Source organism: Lingula anatina, chromosome 5, assembly GCF_051362555.1.
Source record: "Lingula anatina isolate TDL-2025a chromosome 5, LinAna3.0, whole genome shotgun sequence".
In the NCBI taxonomy this organism is placed as follows: Eukaryota; Metazoa; Brachiopoda; class Lingulata; order Lingulida; family Lingulidae; genus Lingula; species Lingula anatina.
This window is the reverse complement of record NC_141771.1, coordinates 3,387,607-3,407,882: the sequence shown is the minus strand read 5'-3', so window position 1 is coordinate 3,407,882 and position 20,276 is coordinate 3,387,607. Positions and strand designations below refer to the sequence as shown.

Here is a 20,276-nt window from a genome sequence, read left to right as displayed (position 1 = left end):
TTAGTTTTTTAATTAATTATTTCATTGCTTTATTTATTTGTATATCATTTGCAAATCCATAATTACAGGCCAAGGTAAACCAGCTTACAGGTGAAACAGCACAGTTGCGCTTGAGGGAGAAAGAACTTCAGGCACAGATTGAAAACATGCGCTATTCCCACCAATCAGTGACCCCGCCTCAGAGTCCTTACCGTTACCATAACGACACGTCACATGACACCAGCCTAGGTCCTCTGCTGACAGAGCCTACTGAGTTGGAGTACCTGAGGAATATATTGTATGAATACATGATGGGGAAAGAAACCAAGGTGAGATAGAGAAGAAAAAATGAATAGATACTTAAAGGCAAACTATTTAAGTATATTTCCATATAGTAAGGTATATGAAAAATACCAAGAACGTTCAGCCATTTTCTCTCTCTTTTAGCAAGGCAAAGTCCATCCAATAACATTTGCACTGATTCTCTCTCTCTCTCTCTCTCTCTGAATTGTCATGGTCATGATCCTCACTGAAATCTGTTTCTTCCTTCATGACAGACACTGGCCAAAGTGATAGCCACCATTGTGAAGTTCAGCGACGAGCAGACGCGGAAGGTCATTCAACATGAGGAGGCTCGGCAGGGGGTAAGAACATTATGGGATAGAGATGAAAATATTATAGGATAAACAGGCCCATATGGATGGGTGTTTTGAGGGGAAAAAAAGATCAGTGGACAGAATTTGCTGAAAATGGCTGAGATTTATAGAGTATGGAAGATATTATTTGATGATACTATTGATAGACGTAATTTTAGGGAGTGTACTGGTGCATTGGTGAATGTTTGGGAAGCGCAGACTTTTTTTAAATTTAATGGAAATTATTTAGGTTGTTGTCTTATAAGAAGTTAAATAATACTATATATATTAAATAATTAGTCCTGTATAGTGCATTTGTAACTGTGGTAACTAACAAGACAGCTTAGATAATCTTATGGCTTTTAAACTTTGCTGTCTCTAATATAACCTTGATATATACATGCTGCTTTTGTGAAAGGACCCTGAATTGTAAGCTCCTTGATACTTTGTTATAATTGCCGGCCTTTCTTTTTGGTACTGCTTAAGTGTTGATATAAGTGCAAGCCTGGGTCTCTCTTACTCACCATCACCAAACATGATTACCCATCACAGTCACACAGGACGTGTTTCCAATCAAGGTGGTACAGCTTAACTTAGCACATGCTCTCTCAGCAGATGGTGTGATTGGTGTTGCTCACAGTAGAGAGCCAATCATAACCCTGTTTTCTGTCCCAGGTAAAACATCTGTCATTTGAATGGCCGGTGTAATCACACTGTCTGCTGAGATACCACTTGATTGGTTACTAGCCTCATGTACATGTCTTGTATGCACACATACCAAAGAAAAGCAGCAGTCCTGGAAGTTTGTGTCTTGAAAATCGGAATAAAATTGCTTTTACTCATTATAACTGTCATTTTCTCTGGTGACACCATGATGAATGGTCTAAAATTTTATGTCATGGTGGTTAAATGCGTACTGAATTATTATCACTGTTACTATAACATGGAAAGAAATTCTTAGCACTAACACTGGAAAGGAAAGTGTCGAGTTTTCATTTAAGATTTCAACTGTTTCTAGAAATGGAAACTTAAAGATAATTCACAAACAAAATTTAATCTTTTTGGGGGGAATGATATATGTAAATAGTAAGAGCATAATTATTCAGATCAGTGACTGAAGTTCTCCATTTTTCTTTGAAATCTCTTTGTTTCAGTAATGCATAGTGGCTGGTGGCAGGATGACCTCAGTACATATTCTCATGGTCAGTTCTTAGTTTTTGCAGCATGCTCTGGTATTTGATTCCTTTCTGGGCATAGTGGTGGCAGGTAGCTGTAGGGACTGTAGTTTCAGGGGTTTTTGGTGATGGAGATACAAGCTGTGCCAAAATCTTTTGTTAGCTTACTGGCCCATTGGACTACTAAATATCTACTGACCCAGAACAGAAATAGTGACCAGTAACTGAAAAAATGAACCAAATTTAACTGCTCTGGGATCAATATTCCTGTTATTTGGGTGTAGATCTAGTGGCTAACACCTTGTGCTGCTGGTGGTAGTGGTGACAGGATCTCTTGGAGCATGGTCAATAGTCATTATGTTATCCAAGATCTTTCTATCAAAATGCTTTGGCTGTGGATGATGAGTTATCTGGATGACAGAATTACAAGGTTGGGTGACATACCTTTCTGCAATGTGTGCTCTAAACTGTAGGATGTGGAAACAGTAGATGCTTTGGGGTACATCCTAGATATAAGATGAAAATCATTTGTGGGTAGAAACTTAGGAAAAAAATTAATATATATTTGACTGCGGTTAATCCAGCTTTTAGCAAGGGCTGTAGGTAGTTATGAGCAAAGCACTGAAAAGTACATATTTGTTTTAAAAAAGTGGAGTTTATTAACTGGAAAACTGATGAAAAATAATGGAATGCAAGAGCCTTTTTTAAGATTTTTAAAGTAAAATTATTTTATGAAATATCCTCACTTATTATAATAACCAGATATTTTCTTTTACATTGCAGGGTTGGTTGCTTAGCCCCTAAAGTTTACTAGTTGCTCTTGGATACTTATCTATCACAACAATACAAGAGGGCAGACAATCTGTGAAGAAGACCAGTTCCCGAATTTAGAGATGAAAGTCTGAAGGATGTATCTGAAACTCAGATATTTGGGTGTAACAATTGTATTTATGCCTCCCAGAAGCATCCTAAATAGAGCTGGGTGACTTTGGTGCTTGCATTTTCTGGAATTTATTCAAGGGTCCATTTCCATCTCTGCTAGCATAAATTGTGATGTCATCTTCCATTTGTAGAGGATGGAGTACATATCCAGGGAGGTGAATTGAAACCATTGCTCTTTGCATTTATATGACTCCTGTTCGAAGGGGCATCAAAGAACTGGATTAAACTTAACTGAACTGATTCAGAAACAAGATCAACAAAAAAATAACATTGCTTTTGACAATAATTGTGAGGGGATGCATTCCGGGATTTGTTGAGGTATCTGAACAGATTCATGTTACAAACAGAATCTGTAGTACCTGCTTTTCTCTGCTCACCAGATGGCTCTGCTTACAAGAAGAGACACGGGATGCTTCCTGTGACATTACTACAAGCAATTTAGTACATTGATGCTTGCCTTATCCAAAAAGCGAATTTATTTTGGAATATGATGGACTTTTGAAATCAGAATGATGCTGTGATAATAAAATTAATTTTATGAAAAATTAATGTAAAAGATAGTTGGACATGAGGTCAAATCCTTGACCATGAGCCGTACCCATGTAAGTGCTTTTAATCTTTCAGAGTTTTTTTTTTATATCACCTGTGGCTGTATATTCAGATATATAAAGATACTGAGCAAGCAAGTCTAAACAAGGTTAACTGGATGTAAATGACAATATAATCATTTTATGTGGTTATCTTTGTGACTCATTTGTCAGACTACATTTAAATTAAAAAAAGAGAAATTGCCAGGATATTCTTTTTACTAGAGCCAATGTCTTCAAGAATTCACTGCCTCAGAGTAGGTATTTGTTTTAAGCTTCCTTGAGAGTTCAGTGTCAGATTGGCAATATTCTAGTCTGATTTTATTCTTAAAAATAATATAGATTAATGTATTTCTTAGGAAGTGTAAATATGTACAGATGTTTTGATTTATCATTGTTATTATTATTATAGACATTTCAGTTTGCAATATGTTTCAATATGGTGCTTCCAAGGGTAGCTGCAGCTTTCAAAGATAAGAAACTATCACTTATTTAATGTATTAAGGAATGTCATAATAATCACTAATTATCACTAATTTAATGTATTAAGGAATTAAATGTTTTATTTTTAATCCTGCCTTTCGAGTCTTATAATGTAGAAGCTTTACTATTCCCTATTCATTCAAGAGAACTAAAACCTACTATTTATCCCAGATATCTGTCTGAACCACAAGTCATGCTGTGATGTAATGTTCTTTTAATTTGGCTTAAGACATTTACTAGAAGAACTACAAGGTTTGGGATGGTCAGGGGTTGATGGCATTTGAATCATGAAGGAGCATGCAAGGTCAAGATATTACACAATTCTTATTTGTACTCTGGTTGATGGATGTTAAAATTTTATTTGAACTCTTTAATGGAAACTAAAAAAAAAAGCTTAAAGTTATCCAGTTGGGTCAAAACAAGCTTATTTCTCTCACGGGTTATGTAAGATTCAGACATTTTCAGCTTGTTAGTTTTTCTATCAGTCAAAATGTATTATATGAGCCCCTTTGCGCGAGCCTTGAGGAACTGGAGGTGGTCCAGCTTGTGTTGATTGCAATTCATCATCAGTCACCTTATTGTGCAATATCTAGAAAATAATGCAGTTGGCATTAAGAAGAAAAGAAATACATTCCATAATTGCAGCTGTAGCATGCTTTCATATGAGGTGGTCAGATATCATTATTATAGTTACTGTATCAAGTCTTAGTAACAATAGAGTTATGAAAAAAGTTCAGTAAAACTCAGTAACAGGATATTATATATCTATTATGAGTATATATCTAAGAGCTTTAATATCATAACTAAAGAGTATATTCCTGTAGTAGTTGGCTAGACAAAATAGCATGCACTTTTTCTGAAAAGATAATTATTATTACAGTATATTAATTGCTTCATCCTGAAAGTAATTAAAAAGATAGGTATACCTTAACATTTTTGATGCTGAAATTCTGAAGACCAGATTTTTTTTACCCAAAGACATATAAGATGAACATGCAAGTAGTATATTATATATAGCTGAAATGTTCCATTTCCCATTTACTGGGCAGGGCAGTGAATAAAAAGTTATGTATTGAAATTGAAAGAAGCTTTGTAGTTTTTAGTAATAATCATGTGACTGTAATAAATTGTCAGTAGATCTCTCCATACAGAACATGACAAACTCAGTAAATTTAACTTTTCATTTTTTTTTTTTTTTTACATTTTTACAAAATACTTTGTTTTTTCTGTAAATAACAAAAAGTAAAACACATGAAGTATTATGATTTTATTTTCATAAACATGGATTACAAATAACATTGAATTCTTTGTTAAAATTATTCTGCATGCTTACTTACTGTAAGTTACATAGTATGTATGCTATAAAAATATTCCTTGAATGTGAAACTTTATTACATGTGGCTTTTATGAAATATAAAAATGCACACTTCATTTAATATTAAATGTTGACATCAATAAAAAGGTAAATATAAAGTTTATTTTTAATACCATGATCAATGAAACTTGGCATGAATGAGAAGAAATTACAGGCCTGTAACCTTCAATGTCAAGAGTATTGGGGGGGGGGGGGGGGAGGGTGTCTTTTACAAGAGGGCAGTGCCCTCTTGTAAAATACACCCGCTGCAGAGGTTCCTTTTTTTTTAAGGCATAGAACACTGATCAAATTTTGACTCAGACAGACCCCCACTTCACCCCTTACATACCAATATCCTGGCATTTAATATTTTGAGCTTTCAATTTTGGCTGTAAATGTGGTCTTGTATACTACAATTTAAGCAAAGAGCAGGTGACAGTGACCAAGCTACCAATATATTCCACTTACAAACTCAACAGTATGAACTGTTACAAGAATGATTATACAACATTTCAATCAGGTAGGAAACCTTTAGTAGAATACTTATTACATACTACTATTCAGAGCTGTACCTTATTGTACTTCTGTTACACTTACAAACGTCACCACTTTGAAATTCTGAGGTCACTCAGCATTAGCTCCTGACTAGTGAAATGAACAAATACGGCATGTATTGTCATTTCTTCCTCCTTCACCAGCATCGACTCTTCAAGTCTTTACCTCTTCTCTCACACAAACATTTTTAGGTATTTTATTTATTAATTAAAAAATTTTGGGCCTACTGTGCCAAAGTTACAAATATAACTGGGCATTCTTGCTATAAATCGAAAGTTTTTTTACATTTATACAATGTCCATTTTGACAGCAGTTGGTGGCTGATTTTTCTTCTCATTATTAATTATTGTCCTGGGTACTGTTGTTCTTAGTGAAGAATTCTATCGGTTGTGACATTTCTATGTCCATTCATTTGACAGCCTCTGCTATCTTTTTAAAGATGACTTTTGAGTCCTGGGTATTCTATCACAGCAGCTGCCCCCATACCAGTGCCAATACACATGGAGATCACCGCATAACCCCTGGAATGAAAACAGACATTATTTGTCTGGACCTGTTTTGGGTAACATTATACACAGGGTCCTGCATGCCTCTGGTAGCAAAATTAAGTCTATAGTTCGATTTAATAAAATTCACTCTTTAGTATCAGTTAATTAAATTCAATTATTAAAATACAAAAAAAAAGAATATTACAAACAACCTCCCATTAATTTTGAAAGGTAATAAAGGAACCTTGTTCTCAAAAAAAATTCATACAACCCTGTTAATGGACAAAAATCTCACCGTTTTCCCCTTCTCTTCATCTCGTGCAAAGCAGTGGCGATCTGACGAGACCCCGTACACCCCAGGGGGTGGCCTAGAGCTATGGCCCCACCCTTGGGGTTGACCTTCTCAAAGGGGATCCCTAGTTTCTCCACACAGTAAACTGCCTGGCTGGCAAAGGCCTCATTGATCTCAAAGATGTCGATGTCATCAACTGTTAGACCTGTTAGTAAAATGAATAACTGTGTTACAAATTCATTAATAGCACATATACTAGCTGGTTGGAATAGATCATCATCATCAATTTAGGTGTGAATTTCACATCTGCTTTGCCTGAAAGGTGAAAATGAGAGGGCTTAATCTTTCAATTTTCTGAATCAGTAAATGTCATATTTTTGGTCTCCAGTTATGCATGTAATAATAATTATTATATATCCATAACATTACATGTTAATTTTTTTTATAAATGACCATATCCATATCAACTCCTGTGTTTTGTTTTAATTTGTTTCAAAGAACAATCTGGTGATCCTTTTCAAGTGAGCATTTGGGGCACATAAATACACTCCTTTCATGTTCCTTAGAAAAAGTAACAGTAACTTAGATATAGAAAACACAACCCACCAGCCTTCTTGAGAGCCTCAGGAATGGCGTAAGCAGGTCCGATACCCATCACGTCTGGTGGCACTCCGACGACAGCAAAGCTTCTTATCACACCAAACACAGGAAGTCCAAGTTTTTTAGCAGCAGAACGCCTGGCAAGGAGAACTGCGGCAGCACCATCACTGACCTGGCTGGAGTTGCCTGTTTATTAAAAAAATTCTTCAATAAAATAAAATAAACAAGGCAGCAAAGCTGTCAAATGTACAGACAAAAAACAGGAAATAACTATGCACAAAATAGGCTACTGTCAATTCTGATGCAAAAGTACATTATGTTAAACTGCAAATTCAACATCAAATTTTAATTATGCTCAACAGGTAATACCAATGTAAGTAAGTAACATGTAAGTAACATGGTTTTCCCATAATGGTCATCATGGCAGCAGCACCCAAAATTGCGTTTTCTTCTATTCTGATGCCATATGACATAATGGTTAACAGCATAATGACCATCAATTTTAATAATAAAATATTAGTATTATGGATATTCAGAAAATGTGACTAGCAAAGGTCTTCAGGCCCATGGAACTTCAAAGTCACAACTTGAAAATGCCAAAATGTAAACAAGACAGCAATGTTCTGAAATGTTTTTTTTTTCCAGTTTTAACAATTTCTAACATAAAACAAAATTAACAGTTTACTACCGTTTTTATATGATCAATTAAGAAAATTGATGAGATGGGAAAAATATTAATAGAGCAGTGTTAAATGTCCAATTTCTTCCATTCTGAGATTCTGAACATAGTGAATGATTGAATCTGACAAAATGCAATGATATGAGTTTATTTCCATTTTTGAAACTTTATGACACAATACACGATAACAAGTTTACCATCATTTTTACATAATCAAGTAATGATGTAAAGATGCAGGAAATGCCAAACAAACACTTTTACGTATCTTATCAATTAAAAATTGAAACTGTTAACATGCCTAAGAATTTAATCTAAGGAAATGTGAAAAAATGGCATTTCTTTAAAATAACGGCCCGATTATGCTGATTTTTGATCTCAACCTGCGTTTTAGCAGGAATGACCACTCCTGTGAGTTTAATGACAATTGGCCTATCTGTTTTTCGTATATTGTGTTTACAGTGTTGCATATATGCTGAAAAATGAAAAAAACAGCATAACTACTAAAATAGTGGCCCGATCATGCCAATTTTCAAACAGGACCTGTGTTATAGTAAGATCGATTACTACTGTGAGTTTCATGACAACAGGCCTATCGGTTTTCCTTGAAATGTGTTTACAGTGTTGCATGTATGCTGAAAAGTGAAAAAACAGCATAACTTCTACAATAATGGCCCGATCATGCTGATTTTCGAACTTGACCTACATTTTATGAATATTCATCAGCTCTGTAAGTATACAACCAATAAGTAAAACTGCCTTCCACTTATTGTGTTTACAATGAAAGTGCACGGCGCCAGTGCCAGCGACAGTGACGGCGACGACGGTGATGACAGACGCAAGTGATGGCAATATGTACAGACACATCTGTACTTATTTACTGTACTGTTTGAGAACAGTAAGTGACATGGTTTTTCTTAAATGGTCATCATGGGAGCAGTGCCCAAAATAGATTTTTTTCAGATTTTGATGCAATATTACATAATGTTTAACAGCATAATGACCATCAATTTTTAATAATAAAATATTAGTATCATGGATATTCAGAAAATGTGACTAGCAAAGGTCTTCAGGCCCATGGAACTTCAAAGTCACAACTTGAAAATGCCAAAAAGTAAACAAAGACAGCACTGTTCTGAAATGTTTTTTTTTTTTTTTTTTTCATTTTTAACAATTTTTTTAACCTAAAACAAAATTAACAGGTTAATGCCATTTTTATATGATCAACTAACAAAATTGATGAGATGGGAAAAATGTCAATACAACAGTGTTAAATGTCCAATTTCCTCCATTCTGAGATTCTGAACATAGTGAATAATTGAATCTGACAAACTGCAATGATATGAGTTTATTTCCATTTTTGACACTTTATTACACAATACACGATAACAAGTTTACTATCAATTTTACGTAATCAACTAATAATGTTGTAAAGATGCAGGAAATGTCAACCAAACACTTTTACATGTCTTATTAGTTAAATAATGAGACTGTTAACATGCCTAAGAATTGAATCTGAGGAAATGTGAAACAAGACAGCACTGTTCTGACATGGGTTTATTTCCATTTTTAACACTTTTTTTAACATAAAACAAAATAAACAGTTTACTGCAATTTTTATATGATCAACTAAGAAAATTGATGAGATGGGAAAAATATCAATAGAATAGTGTTAAATGTCCAATTTCCTCCATTCTGAGATTCTGAACATAGTGAATGATTGAATCTGACAAACTGCAATGATATGAGTTTATTTCCATTTTTGACACTTTATGACACAATACATGAAAACAAGTTTACCATCATTTTTACATAATCAACTAACAATGTTGTAAAGATGCAGGAAATGTCAAACAAACACTTTTATGTATCTTATTAGTAAAATAATAAGACTGTTAACATGCCTAAGAATAGAATCTGAGGAAATGTGAAAAAACAGCATAACTTCTAAAATAATGGCCCGATTATGCTGATTTTCGAACTCAACCTGCGTTTTAGTAAGATTGACCACTCCTGTGAGTTTAATGACAATTGGCTTATCTGTTTTTCTTATATTGTGTTTACAGTGTTGCATATATGCTGAAAAATGAAAAAAACAGCATAACTACTAAAATAGTAGCCCGATCATGCCAATTTTCGAACTTGACCTGCGTTTTAGTAAGATTGATTACTCCTGTGAGTTTCATGACAACAGGCCTAACGGTTTTCCTTAAAATGTGTTTACAGGGTTGCATATATGCTGAAAAGTGAAAAAACAGCATAACTTCTACAATAATGGCCCGATCATGCTGATTTTCGAACTTGACCTGCATTTTATGAATATTCATCAGCTCTGTAAATATAAAGCCAAAAAGTAAAACTGCCCTCCACTTATCGTGTTTACAAGGAAAGTGCACGGCGACGGCATCGGCATCGGCATCGGCATCGGCATCGGCGACGGCGACGACAGACGCAGGCGATGGCAATATGTACAGACACATCTGTGTCTGTACATAAAAAGTAAACAAATAAGCCAACTAAGGCCGACCTATGTACAAACAACCTTAATCAGTTTAAACAGAATCGATATTTGATCAACTAGTAGGTTATATGCCATTTATGAGGCACACATAAAGGTAAAAAAGGCAGTGCATACTAGGATGTCTATGTTAATTTGTTTAAATACGTAACATAAGAGAGTATTTCCATGACAGGGGCATTTCTAGAGATATTTTCCGACAGTCTTCCAAATAAGCTTTGTTTATCCATCCTCCATTTTTGACCATCTTCCAACAACAACAACGACAACAACAAGAAATTTGATGCCTGTCAATGTAAACTTGAAAATTCTGACCGTCTTTTGATGGCTACCATCTGTCCCTTATGGTAATATTTCCTGTGTATACAGTACCTGCTGTCGTAGTCCCGCCAGGTTTGAAAGCAGGACGGAGCTTGGCCAATCCCTCGGCTGTTGTGGGCCTGATGCCTTCATCTTTACTCACCTGAACGTATGTTATAATTTATGAATGCTACTCATAATAGTAATTATTATTTTAATTACCATTTTTAATACTAAATTCATTTACAGCACTAGCACATGAAAGGCATGCCTATGACTAAATAAGTAATATGTATATCAAATAGTAAAATATACTTCTGGAATTTCAAATATTACTTAATTTTTAGCAAATTGACTCATATGTAGAGTCTAGTGGTACAGGGTCCGTGTGCACGTGCGTGCGTGGATGTGTGTGGTAGAGAGAGAGTGGTTTTGTTTATATTGATTAATTTGGACATTTCATTACTAACAATATAAAACTTACAGTAACAGTTTTCTCATCTCCATTTTTATCTTTCACTGTTGTTGTAATGGGAACAATCTCAGCATCAAAGAGACCTTGGCTTGCTGCCTTAGCCGCTCTGAAATGAGCCAATTTAAGTATCTTAATATCAAAAACATCAATTTATAAAAGAAGGCAAAACAGTCTCATGTTTACTGGTACTTCATTCAGCAGCAGTTTGCAGTTTTTACAAAACATTAGCATTTTAACCATGAAACTTTCTTTCCACAGATCTCTTCAAATGGTTTACCTCATGTTGAAATTTTCTAGAAATTAAAAAAATGTTAATTGTCATATAAGCATTACTCATAATAACACTTTAATGACAGTGTCAACTGCATCATGACATGTAAAATGGCTTTTTTTAGGCTGAAACAAGTCTACATTTGAGTTTTCAGGAATTTTCCACTTCTGATTTTCTCATATTTATTTAACATATCTGACCTTTGCTGTGACAGGAGAGAAAATGCATCTTGCTTCTTCCTGTCTACGCCATACCTTTCAGCCACATTCTCTGAAGTTATCCTGAAACATACATACATAGTTACACACATTATCATAAAGTTAAGACACAGGTAGTCACAATTCATTTACTATACTGAGAAATCTATGATAACACCTAATCACAGAAAATATCCATTCATTACTTTTCATGGGGATCATTTTTTTTTTAAATCAGTATTTGTTTTATGTTAAAACATTGAGGATACTTGCATCTGTATAATTTTTTTCTTTAAACTATGTTTTCAATATTGATTCATTTACAAAGTTTTAAAATAATTTAATGTTTTTTTAATTAAAAAATGAATAAATACATATTTATTTATTAATAAATAGTTTTACTTGGAAGAAACAATGATACTTAGAATAAATAATGAATAATTCTTTTAAAACTTGTCTCCTACCCCATAGGAATCAGGCAGTCCTGGGCAATCTGGATGTCAAACACTTTAGGGTTGAGTTCCTGACCCTGACCATCACCAATACTCCTCTGACTCATACTCTCCACTCTGATCATGGAAATGAAAAAAAATTAATTTTTTTACTCTCATAGTTTGATAAAATAACTTAAACAGTGCAGTAATTGTGTTTCAGCCAACAACTGTCTTGGAATTGTTCTTTTAACCTGTAATAGTTTAACATTTTTGTGGCAGATAACATTAACTGAATATGTTAGTGGTGTGGCACCACTGCCATCTTGATTGCGCTCGTCTAATGTTCGTCTAGTGATTATGTTCTTTGTTCACCATCCTACAAGTAACTGACTAACAGAGAGACTCTTTTCAGTTCAGCTGCTTGATCCATTAACAAAATGTGGTCATTGGTTGCAGCAAGGCAGTCAAATATATTTAATTAATTGGTTAATCATTTAAATTGTCGGATGACCTGAATTTACGTACCCAGCACCAATGCCAATGTCACATACTCCCATTGCAATGTCTCCTAGAACAAAAAAATTGAAAATATGTTTTAATTACAGATTTTATTTTCCTGGCCTAATACAATTAACAATGAAGTTATAAAAACAAGAGAAGATATGTCTGCATGAGGAGATAAGTAAAACCAAGTATCTTATGGAATAATCAAAATGTAAAAGAATAAATTTCATATCTAATAAAGTTTGTTAAGTACTATCGTAAATGACAACACACTGATAATGATCACATTAAAATGCCACACACATACAAACAAACACACTCATCCTGGCAGTGGACTAGTAATAATACTGTCACAAAGAATACACTCATGAAATCAAAATGAAAGTCATGTTTTGATTGTGATAAGGTGGAAAAGTAATGACCTCCATTTCAATTGAAGGGCTCCAGAATGACATTATTCAATAAATTAGATTAAAAAAAAATTAATTCCATCTTTTAGTATAATAACACTCATGAAATGTTCCCAAACATTTAAGTCACCTTTGAAATATTCCAATCACCTTACTTCATGTACACAAACTGTTCATCCCTGTATATTTTTATAACCAAATGAATCATATTCAGTCTGTGTCAGATCCACTTGCCAAACGACAAGTCCCAGTAGGACTGGCACCAAATCAGAGACAGAAAAGTGGATGTTTTTGGTCTTTCCGTGTGCACATAAATTACAAGGCTAATTTACTGGAGAGTTTCAGTTTTTTTTTTAGATCTAGGATGGAGGGTTAGAGGGCAAGGTGTGACATGTTATAGAGGCGCCAGTGGTTGGCGTACATCCATCTGTACATGTACTTTGACTTTTATTGTTACCAGTACCAGATAAAGTGTCCCAATACTTTCACCACTTGGATAGAAATGAGGTCTGGGCTCTGTGTGGAAAAAAATAGCACTTGGTCTAATATTTGGAACCTTCTGTACAATGTGCCCCTCTTTCATTCTTTTTTTTTTTTTTTTTTTTTGTGCTTCAATATAGAATGATTTTGTATCATAATGTGGAATATAATATGTTGTTGACAAGTTCCTAACAAAGCTTAAAAAATTATTCTAAATTAATTAGAATTATTAAATCTCCTGGAAGTTTGCACTCGTAAAGATATTTCTCTTACATGGTGTTTCAAGGCTTTTTGTAAATGGTGCCTCTCTCTCTCTCTCTCTCTCTCGATCAGGGGTCTTTCACTTTCCCCAATTTTCACTCCCACAGTTGACCCAACTTGAGAAAAGATGCACTGATATATCAGAGTGGACCTGACCAAAAGTGCCGTCCTTCTAACCCCCCCCCCCCCCCCCCCCCCCAGAGTCCTGAGCACTATTACCTGCCACATTCATCACTGCCTGCAGTCCAGAAGAACACTGTCTGTTTACTGCAGATATGGGGGTTGTCTCTGGAATGTCACTGTAATGATAAAATAATATAACTGATGTGTGAACCAAAATGTAAGCAAATGAATTTGTTCATTCCATGAATTTTCATAACTGTACTGGAAAAAAAAAGAGAAAAAAATTTAATTTTTTTTTCTCTCCCATATTTAATTCAACCTCTGGATAAGAAGACAAAAATTAATTGTTTTACGAGTAACTTTAACTACCCAAGAGGCCAATAAAACTAGACTGTACTAAAACGGCTCATAAATATTAACTAGCTTGGGCCTTAAACGAGACAATAAGTTCAACTTGATAATTAATATAAATTAATTAGAGATTTTTTTTCCTCTCACATTTCTGTCATAACCTCTGGTTTGAAGATTAGAATTGAATTGTTTTTTAACTCCAATAAAACAGAAATGACTGTAAATTAAAATACTAAAACACTCCATGAAAAAACTTTATATTTAAACCTTAACAAGGTGATAGGTATAAAACATCAATAAATTCTTCTGTCAGTTTATTATCTGTCATATAGCCTCTGGTGTCATGCCATCACAACAACAGGATATCGAGGTGTTATGGCAGACATATTTTAACAGCCTGTGTGTTGATGATGTATTTGCAGTCTTCGGGTGTTGTTTGCGAGTGGTTGAACTTTCTAAACTTTTATTTTTAATGAGCTAGAGAGAGAGAGAAAGAAAAAGAGAAAGAGAGAGAGAATGACAGGGAGACCAGAGGAAAATAGAATTAAGCTTTCTGAAAAATGCACTTCAAAAGGATAATGTGGTGTTATTTATCATGGTGGTACCAGGCCCGTAGCCAGGGGGGGTTGGGGGTTTCAAAAGAACCCCCCTTTTTGCAGGGAAAAGGTCCCCTCTGGTGAAATTTAATTAAGGTACATGAAAGTTTCATGGTAAAAGGTCCACTTTTTCATAAAAAGAACCCCCCTTTTGAAATTTCTGGCTACGGGCCAGGGTACTATAATATTTTAATTGCCTGCCTACTAATAAATTGCTCTCTCACTCCTTGGATACTGGTTTCAATTGGTTAAACTTGGGTATCACACCCTACATTGGACTTGAGAGAGAGAGAGAGAGAGAGAGAGAGAGAGAGAGAGTATATAGGATTTTGAAGGTTCATGTAGCAGTACAAATGAATAATATTCTTATGTTCTCAAATCAAACTAATAATGTTTCTCAATCAAACCTTAAAGAAGACAAAAACCAATTCCACTGTAAGGTTATCAGATGTATAAATATCCCCTATACTTTATCTTAGCCACAATAAATGCCGTTTCCTTTGACGTTAATGAATATGTAGTACAGCCCAGAGGTGTCACACCATCATTGTGAGTACGGACAATATGTCAGCCGAAAGCAAGGACAAGTCCACTTCCCAATAATAAACTGTGAGCTGCCAAGGCTATCTTAATTAAGGGCTGGCAAAATTAATACATTTAGTTAACGAGTGATGGCTCTCTATGCACAGTTTCATGAGAGTAGTAGCTAAATTTTAGGGTCAAGCATTAATTGTTTTAACTTTATTTAGGGAAAGGGCATAGATTTTGAATCTACAATGCATGGGGTGATTTTAGCAAGAGCACAAAAAAAAAGTATTATGCTTTTTGCTGAAGCCAACTGCATATTTTTCCTACTTACCAAACCAATACCCGATGCATTTCCTCCATTTGAAAAAATAAGATGAGGTGAAAGTTAAGATTTCCTCAAAATTACAGTCAGTCACACTCATTAGTCAACTTTTCAATTTTGTTTGGCCTACTGTAAGCATTTTTTGTGTATAAGCAGTCCATGTCTATATGTCACATGGCAGAACCAACAACAACATTCAATTATCAGACTGAGTTATTGTAAATGTATCCTTATTTATTTTATTTTATTTTATTTTTCTTTCAAACTTTGCACTTGGAAGTTGTTTTGATGTCAGAAATAAACAAAATTCAACTAGTTGTGAGACTCTATCTTGGTTCACCAAATGCAGCTACATTTATCACACAAAGGATCCTTTTAACCCAGCACACTAGCATCTTCTCAAAGAAAAGTATAATGATATTTAAAATTATGAAATTATCAGTAAAAAACAGGATTTTCTTCCCAGTTCCAACATAGCTAATGGCCTGTGTATGTCAGCATCTGCTACTGCGTACAACCACGCAATCGAAGCCACAAGTGACTCATGCGCAACCTCTGCAAGAAAATATATTTACATTCAAGAACATACCTGAAGAACTGACCAAATCTGGCCTGTAGAGCTCCCGCCCCTGGCAAAAGGACATTTCCTGTGGAAAAAAAGAACACATTTATGAACCACGCCGGGCCTAGATTAACAAAAACAACATTCTTCAATTAAACATCATTATAATTATAATTGTTATGTATTCATCAATGGACGGTGCACACTACACCTGGCACGGACGGTGGTGCTGGGAATATTTTACGATCAAATATTGTGACAAAAGTTTAAAGGATGATGACAATGGAGCACGCCACCTCCACAAGTCCCCATTCACATTCTCAGTCAGTTTAAATCTGATCTTACTACCGTACATGTAGTACTCTAAACTGACTTTCCAAACCAAGTTTAAAGATTTGTCTACTATAGCCACAGGAACAGATGTGAGGTAGATTTCAGATGGTTACCAGCAACTTTAAAGTTAATTTTTAAAAAATTAATAATTTCACCACACTGAAAATAAAATTAAAATGATTTTTTTTTCATTAGACCAAACTTTTTTTCTACTTGACTTAATGCAAGTGAAAAATTAAAAGCAATCCTTGCATTTTCACTGTGCTTAAAAATATGCAAATCTTGAGCAGGGCAATAATTTTTATTATTTTAAAATTACGTAACATGCCCTAAAGTTACAGATGTATAAAAGAGATAACGAGCAGCTTTATGACAAAACTTTTTTATCTTTGAACTGTTCCTTTGAAGTTAATTCAATTTGACTGTTAAAAAGTGCCTCTGCTACAGCCATTTAAGTTTTTTTCAGTCTGACAAACCTGATTAGAGATTAAACCATTTGTCTTCTACATGCATAAACTCGAATTCACAACCTTTGTCATTTAGTTGGCAAGTCGACTTTTTGTTTCTGTACATGTAACTCTTGAACTTAAAGGAATAATAACTCTTCCTATGAAATCTGTATTTCACAATAAAAACATTGTGAATGACTCATAAAAATATAATATATTCTGTTTTCCCACAAAAAACGGCTGTTATAGCTATTATTCTGATATCTGAGCTTGTCTTTAGACCACGTGACCTCCATTGATGGCTATACTCTGTTAAAATCTCTTAAGAGATTTTAACAAAAAACCAAACTTTTTAGAAAAAAACCAGGGCCTAACTTTGAATGTATAAATGGATTCATTAACCATTGGTAAGTATGGGAAAATTGTTGTTTACTCCAGGAAAATTCATTTTTTGGACGAAACGAAGAGTTATTATCACTTTAATAAAAAAAATTGCTTAAAAAACAAATACTGAAAATATTTTTGGGACATGCTAGTTCAAAAAATAAAAATGGAAACAATTATGGTAAAATCAAAATAAAAATATAAAAAATTATATGACTCACAAGAAGTCAAGGATGTTGAGGAGGCTGGGGCTATCTTGTATTCACAAACAAAAAGTAATACATTTTGCTTAATATTTCCATAACTGTTTTATATAACTTTTTAATTACTGTTAATTTATTTCCATATTAGAAAGTACAGTACTATAAAGCAGGAAAAATAATGGGGCAAGTCAGAATGGTGCAAACATTACTCAAATTTGAAAATGTGAGCATCACTGACTGTGAAAACTCAAGAGAATCGCTTTTTATCTTTGGAATCACCCAAAATTTGCTAGGTGTGGCAATGTCCAGTAATCAATAAATTGATCACCCTACCCACACAAATGTCTCCAATAGCCCTGGGGTCCAGTTTTGTTTCTTCTAACAAAGCCTTGAACACTGTAGATAACATGTCTTCTGGTCTTGTGTCCTGGACAGAAGAAAAGAAGAAAGACATTACGATGCCAGCAATCTTAAAAGCGGGGTTCTTTCTTTTTCACGAAAAATTTGATTTAAATATATTACACCTTTGGCTGTCCCAGCTTGAGAAATGGCAAATTAAAACACCCAGTTTAAATTTTGATTCAGAGTTGAACTTTAACAGATGTTTACTGGCCTGTGGGTTCATTATCATATGATATATAACAGTTGCTCCCAGTAAACTTGGTTGGTTTCCACCAACAGTGAATTCTTTTGCAATGAACTTCAGACTTACAGGGAACCCCTTTTATAAATATTTAATTTCTTTCATATCAATGAGCCCTTTGGATCAGTTGACTTTCATGCACTCAAGGATAAAGGTCACACGCATACAGTGTACATGTACTGTTTGTTAAGGCAATTATCTTCACTCAAAATTGAAATAAGCTGTGCTGGGACTTCTTTCAGTGAATTAGACAATACACATACCTGTCCTGTAAGGACAGTTGTGAAAAATACCACAATGTAAAATAATACATGCGTGCTGAAAAGGGGGGGGGGGGGTGTCCTCAATTCTTAGTTATATTTAACCGACTGAGTGTCAATTTCACAGCATACGTGCTTGGTACATGTACATGTACGCGATGTACTGTACATGTATACATACAGTGATACGATCTCAAGGAGGTTTACTATGCTTAACAGGAGATCTATATTGGTCCATTTCGGTCCATTTCGGTCCATTTCGCTCCATTTTTACATTTTAATGGACCGCAGTGTATATGTGTTGTACAGTTGAAGTCAGAAGTCAGAACCTCATGAACACCCAGACAAAATTGCACCAACAAGCTACCTTTAACATTCCACGCTTAGCCTTCCCGATCGGGGTTCTTCGGGCAGCCAAAATAACGATGTCATCGTCGCTCTCCACCCCTGGTCGGCTTGCCATGCAAGGCTCTGCATGGACTTCGACTGTCGCACTGCTCTGGCTAAGTTGGCCAAAAAATACTTTACGACAATCTGTCATTTCTAACCGTTTTTTATTCTAAACCCAGAAAAGGACTAGACCTTGTCGCAAGCGAGACAGTTACAAATGGACCCGGAGGTCAAAAAGTAGGATCAATGCGGAGATAAATCTTCCCCGTGATAATGTTGACCTGTGTGAAGTTTGAGCTCAGGGTTTCCCAGACGCGTTTTCGCGTAATCGGTACCGAGGCTGGGAATCCCACCTCACCTTTTCCATCAAGACAGGCGACTTTTCCGTAAATTTTGCGTAGCTGATCAGAGCAAAAATACACTGATGATAATTTCAAAAACTCACATATATTTATAGGAAACTATATGTACGACATCCTAGATAACTTTTTTGTCTGTTTGCTGGATTCCTAGGCCCTTAAGCGTTTTAAAAAGGTGAACGACCAGTTTACTACCAGTATGATGAATGGGACGTGTACCACAACTGACACGTACTGGTTTAATGCAGCGTCTGATGCCTACTAAGATATTTCTAATAGTTAGAACTGACAGTAGAACTGATTAAAAGAACAGAACACTCACGAGACTAACATTGTCTAATACTTTTATTTCTTTAATAAGCTTTTCCATATTTTAAGAATTAGTGGGCCTATTAATTATCATTATTATTATTATTATTATTATTATTATTATTATTATTATTATTATTATTATTATTTTATCCATGTTTATATTTTTACGAACACTATAATACGTGATAACATATGAGGCCGCCCGGCCCATGCTCCTTTTCAAGCGCCATGTGTATTGCCAAACACTTCGCTATTTCATTAGATCGTCGTCTTGATTAATAATAAGACTTTCCATACATTTAATTGTCCATCTACTAGGCCTACGTCTTTTCGTTGCATTTTGACTTTTTTTTTTCATTTGATTTCAAATGTGGTTAAGCAGATGAGGCCTTAACATGTGCAGAGTGGGCGATCAAAACAACAGCGTTGCGGCTGGCATTGAGGTTATTCCTCTCTAAAATCTCACTTTCCCAGCTAATACCCAAAGCATTACCTGGAAATATAGGCGCATAAAATATCTTATCTTCTCAAAACCAGTGTCGGTAAAGCTTATTAACCAATTTATGAAATTTGTCTAGCCTAACTGACAATATTGCGCTCCCTTTGGATATAGGGGGCCTATACGTGAAGATAAAACAGAAGAACGCCGTCGGAAATATTTAACAGAAGTCGTAATAGTTTTCTGTTGGTAAACTACGAATGATTTCGTTGTCGAACAATAAAACGGTGTTAACGAGGTAAAGTTTTTTTATAGTCTGGTTATTATCTCTATTCATCTTCACTGCATCCCTCTGTCTGAATTTTAAACATGTTGAGCAGCTTAATTGTTCTGAACACGCAAGTTC

General features: G+C 34.8%; 2 protein-coding genes across 4 annotated transcripts in view; one reads left to right on the top strand and one right to left on the bottom strand.

Annotated features, from left to right (window-relative positions):
- The window catches only part of LOC106157555 (uncharacterized), a 30,953-nt gene extending 26,076 nt beyond the window's left edge, over positions 1 to 4,877 (top strand). For 2 of the 3 annotated variants that reach the window (XM_013533234.3, XM_087013460.1), the window contains 3 exons: positions 69 to 308; positions 537 to 623; positions 2,573 to 4,877. In XM_013533234.3, the coding sequence (XP_013388688.2) occupies positions 69 to 308; positions 537 to 623; positions 2,573 to 2,593 (348 nt within the window). In that variant the 3' untranslated portion in view covers positions 2,594 to 4,877. Of the gene's footprint in view, positions 1 to 68; positions 309 to 536; positions 624 to 1,768; positions 1,817 to 2,572 lie in introns of all 3 variants that reach the window. The other variant, XM_087013461.1, reaches the window with a different exon arrangement.
- A 176-nt stretch (positions 4,878 to 5,053) lies between these two features.
- LOC106157535 (3-ketoacyl-CoA thiolase B, peroxisomal) lies at positions 5,054 to 19,088 on the bottom strand. Its single transcript, XM_087013462.1, has 12 exons — positions 18,738 to 19,088; positions 17,801 to 17,894; positions 16,126 to 16,183; positions 13,836 to 13,915; positions 12,487 to 12,529; positions 11,992 to 12,096; positions 11,531 to 11,611; positions 11,069 to 11,165; positions 10,657 to 10,747; positions 7,097 to 7,276; positions 6,494 to 6,695; positions 5,054 to 6,231 (listed from the first exon to the last, which is right to left on the bottom strand). The coding sequence occupies exons 1-12, from the start codon at positions 18,909 to 18,911 to the stop codon at positions 6,144 to 6,146; spliced, it is 1,293 nt and encodes a 430-aa protein (XP_086869588.1). The 5' UTR covers positions 18,912 to 19,088; the 3' UTR covers positions 5,054 to 6,143.
- Between the last annotated feature and the right edge of the window lie 1,188 nt (positions 19,089 to 20,276).

What these genes read in the sequence shown, in the direction of transcription:
- LOC106157535 (XM_087013462.1), bottom strand. Translation starts at nt 18,911, where the DNA reads ATGACAGATTGTCGTAAAGTATTTTTTGGCCAACTTAGCCAGAGCAGT. An exon ending in GGCAGTGATGAATGTGGCAG is followed by an intron (nt 12,530 to 13,835) that starts GTAATAGTGCTC and finishes TTTTTGTTCTAG; the next exon opens with GAGACATTGCAATGGGAGTA. An exon ending in GACTGCCTGATTCCTATGGG is followed by an intron (nt 11,612 to 11,991) that starts GTAGGAGACAAG and finishes TGTATGTTTCAG; the next exon opens with GATAACTTCAGAGAATGTGG.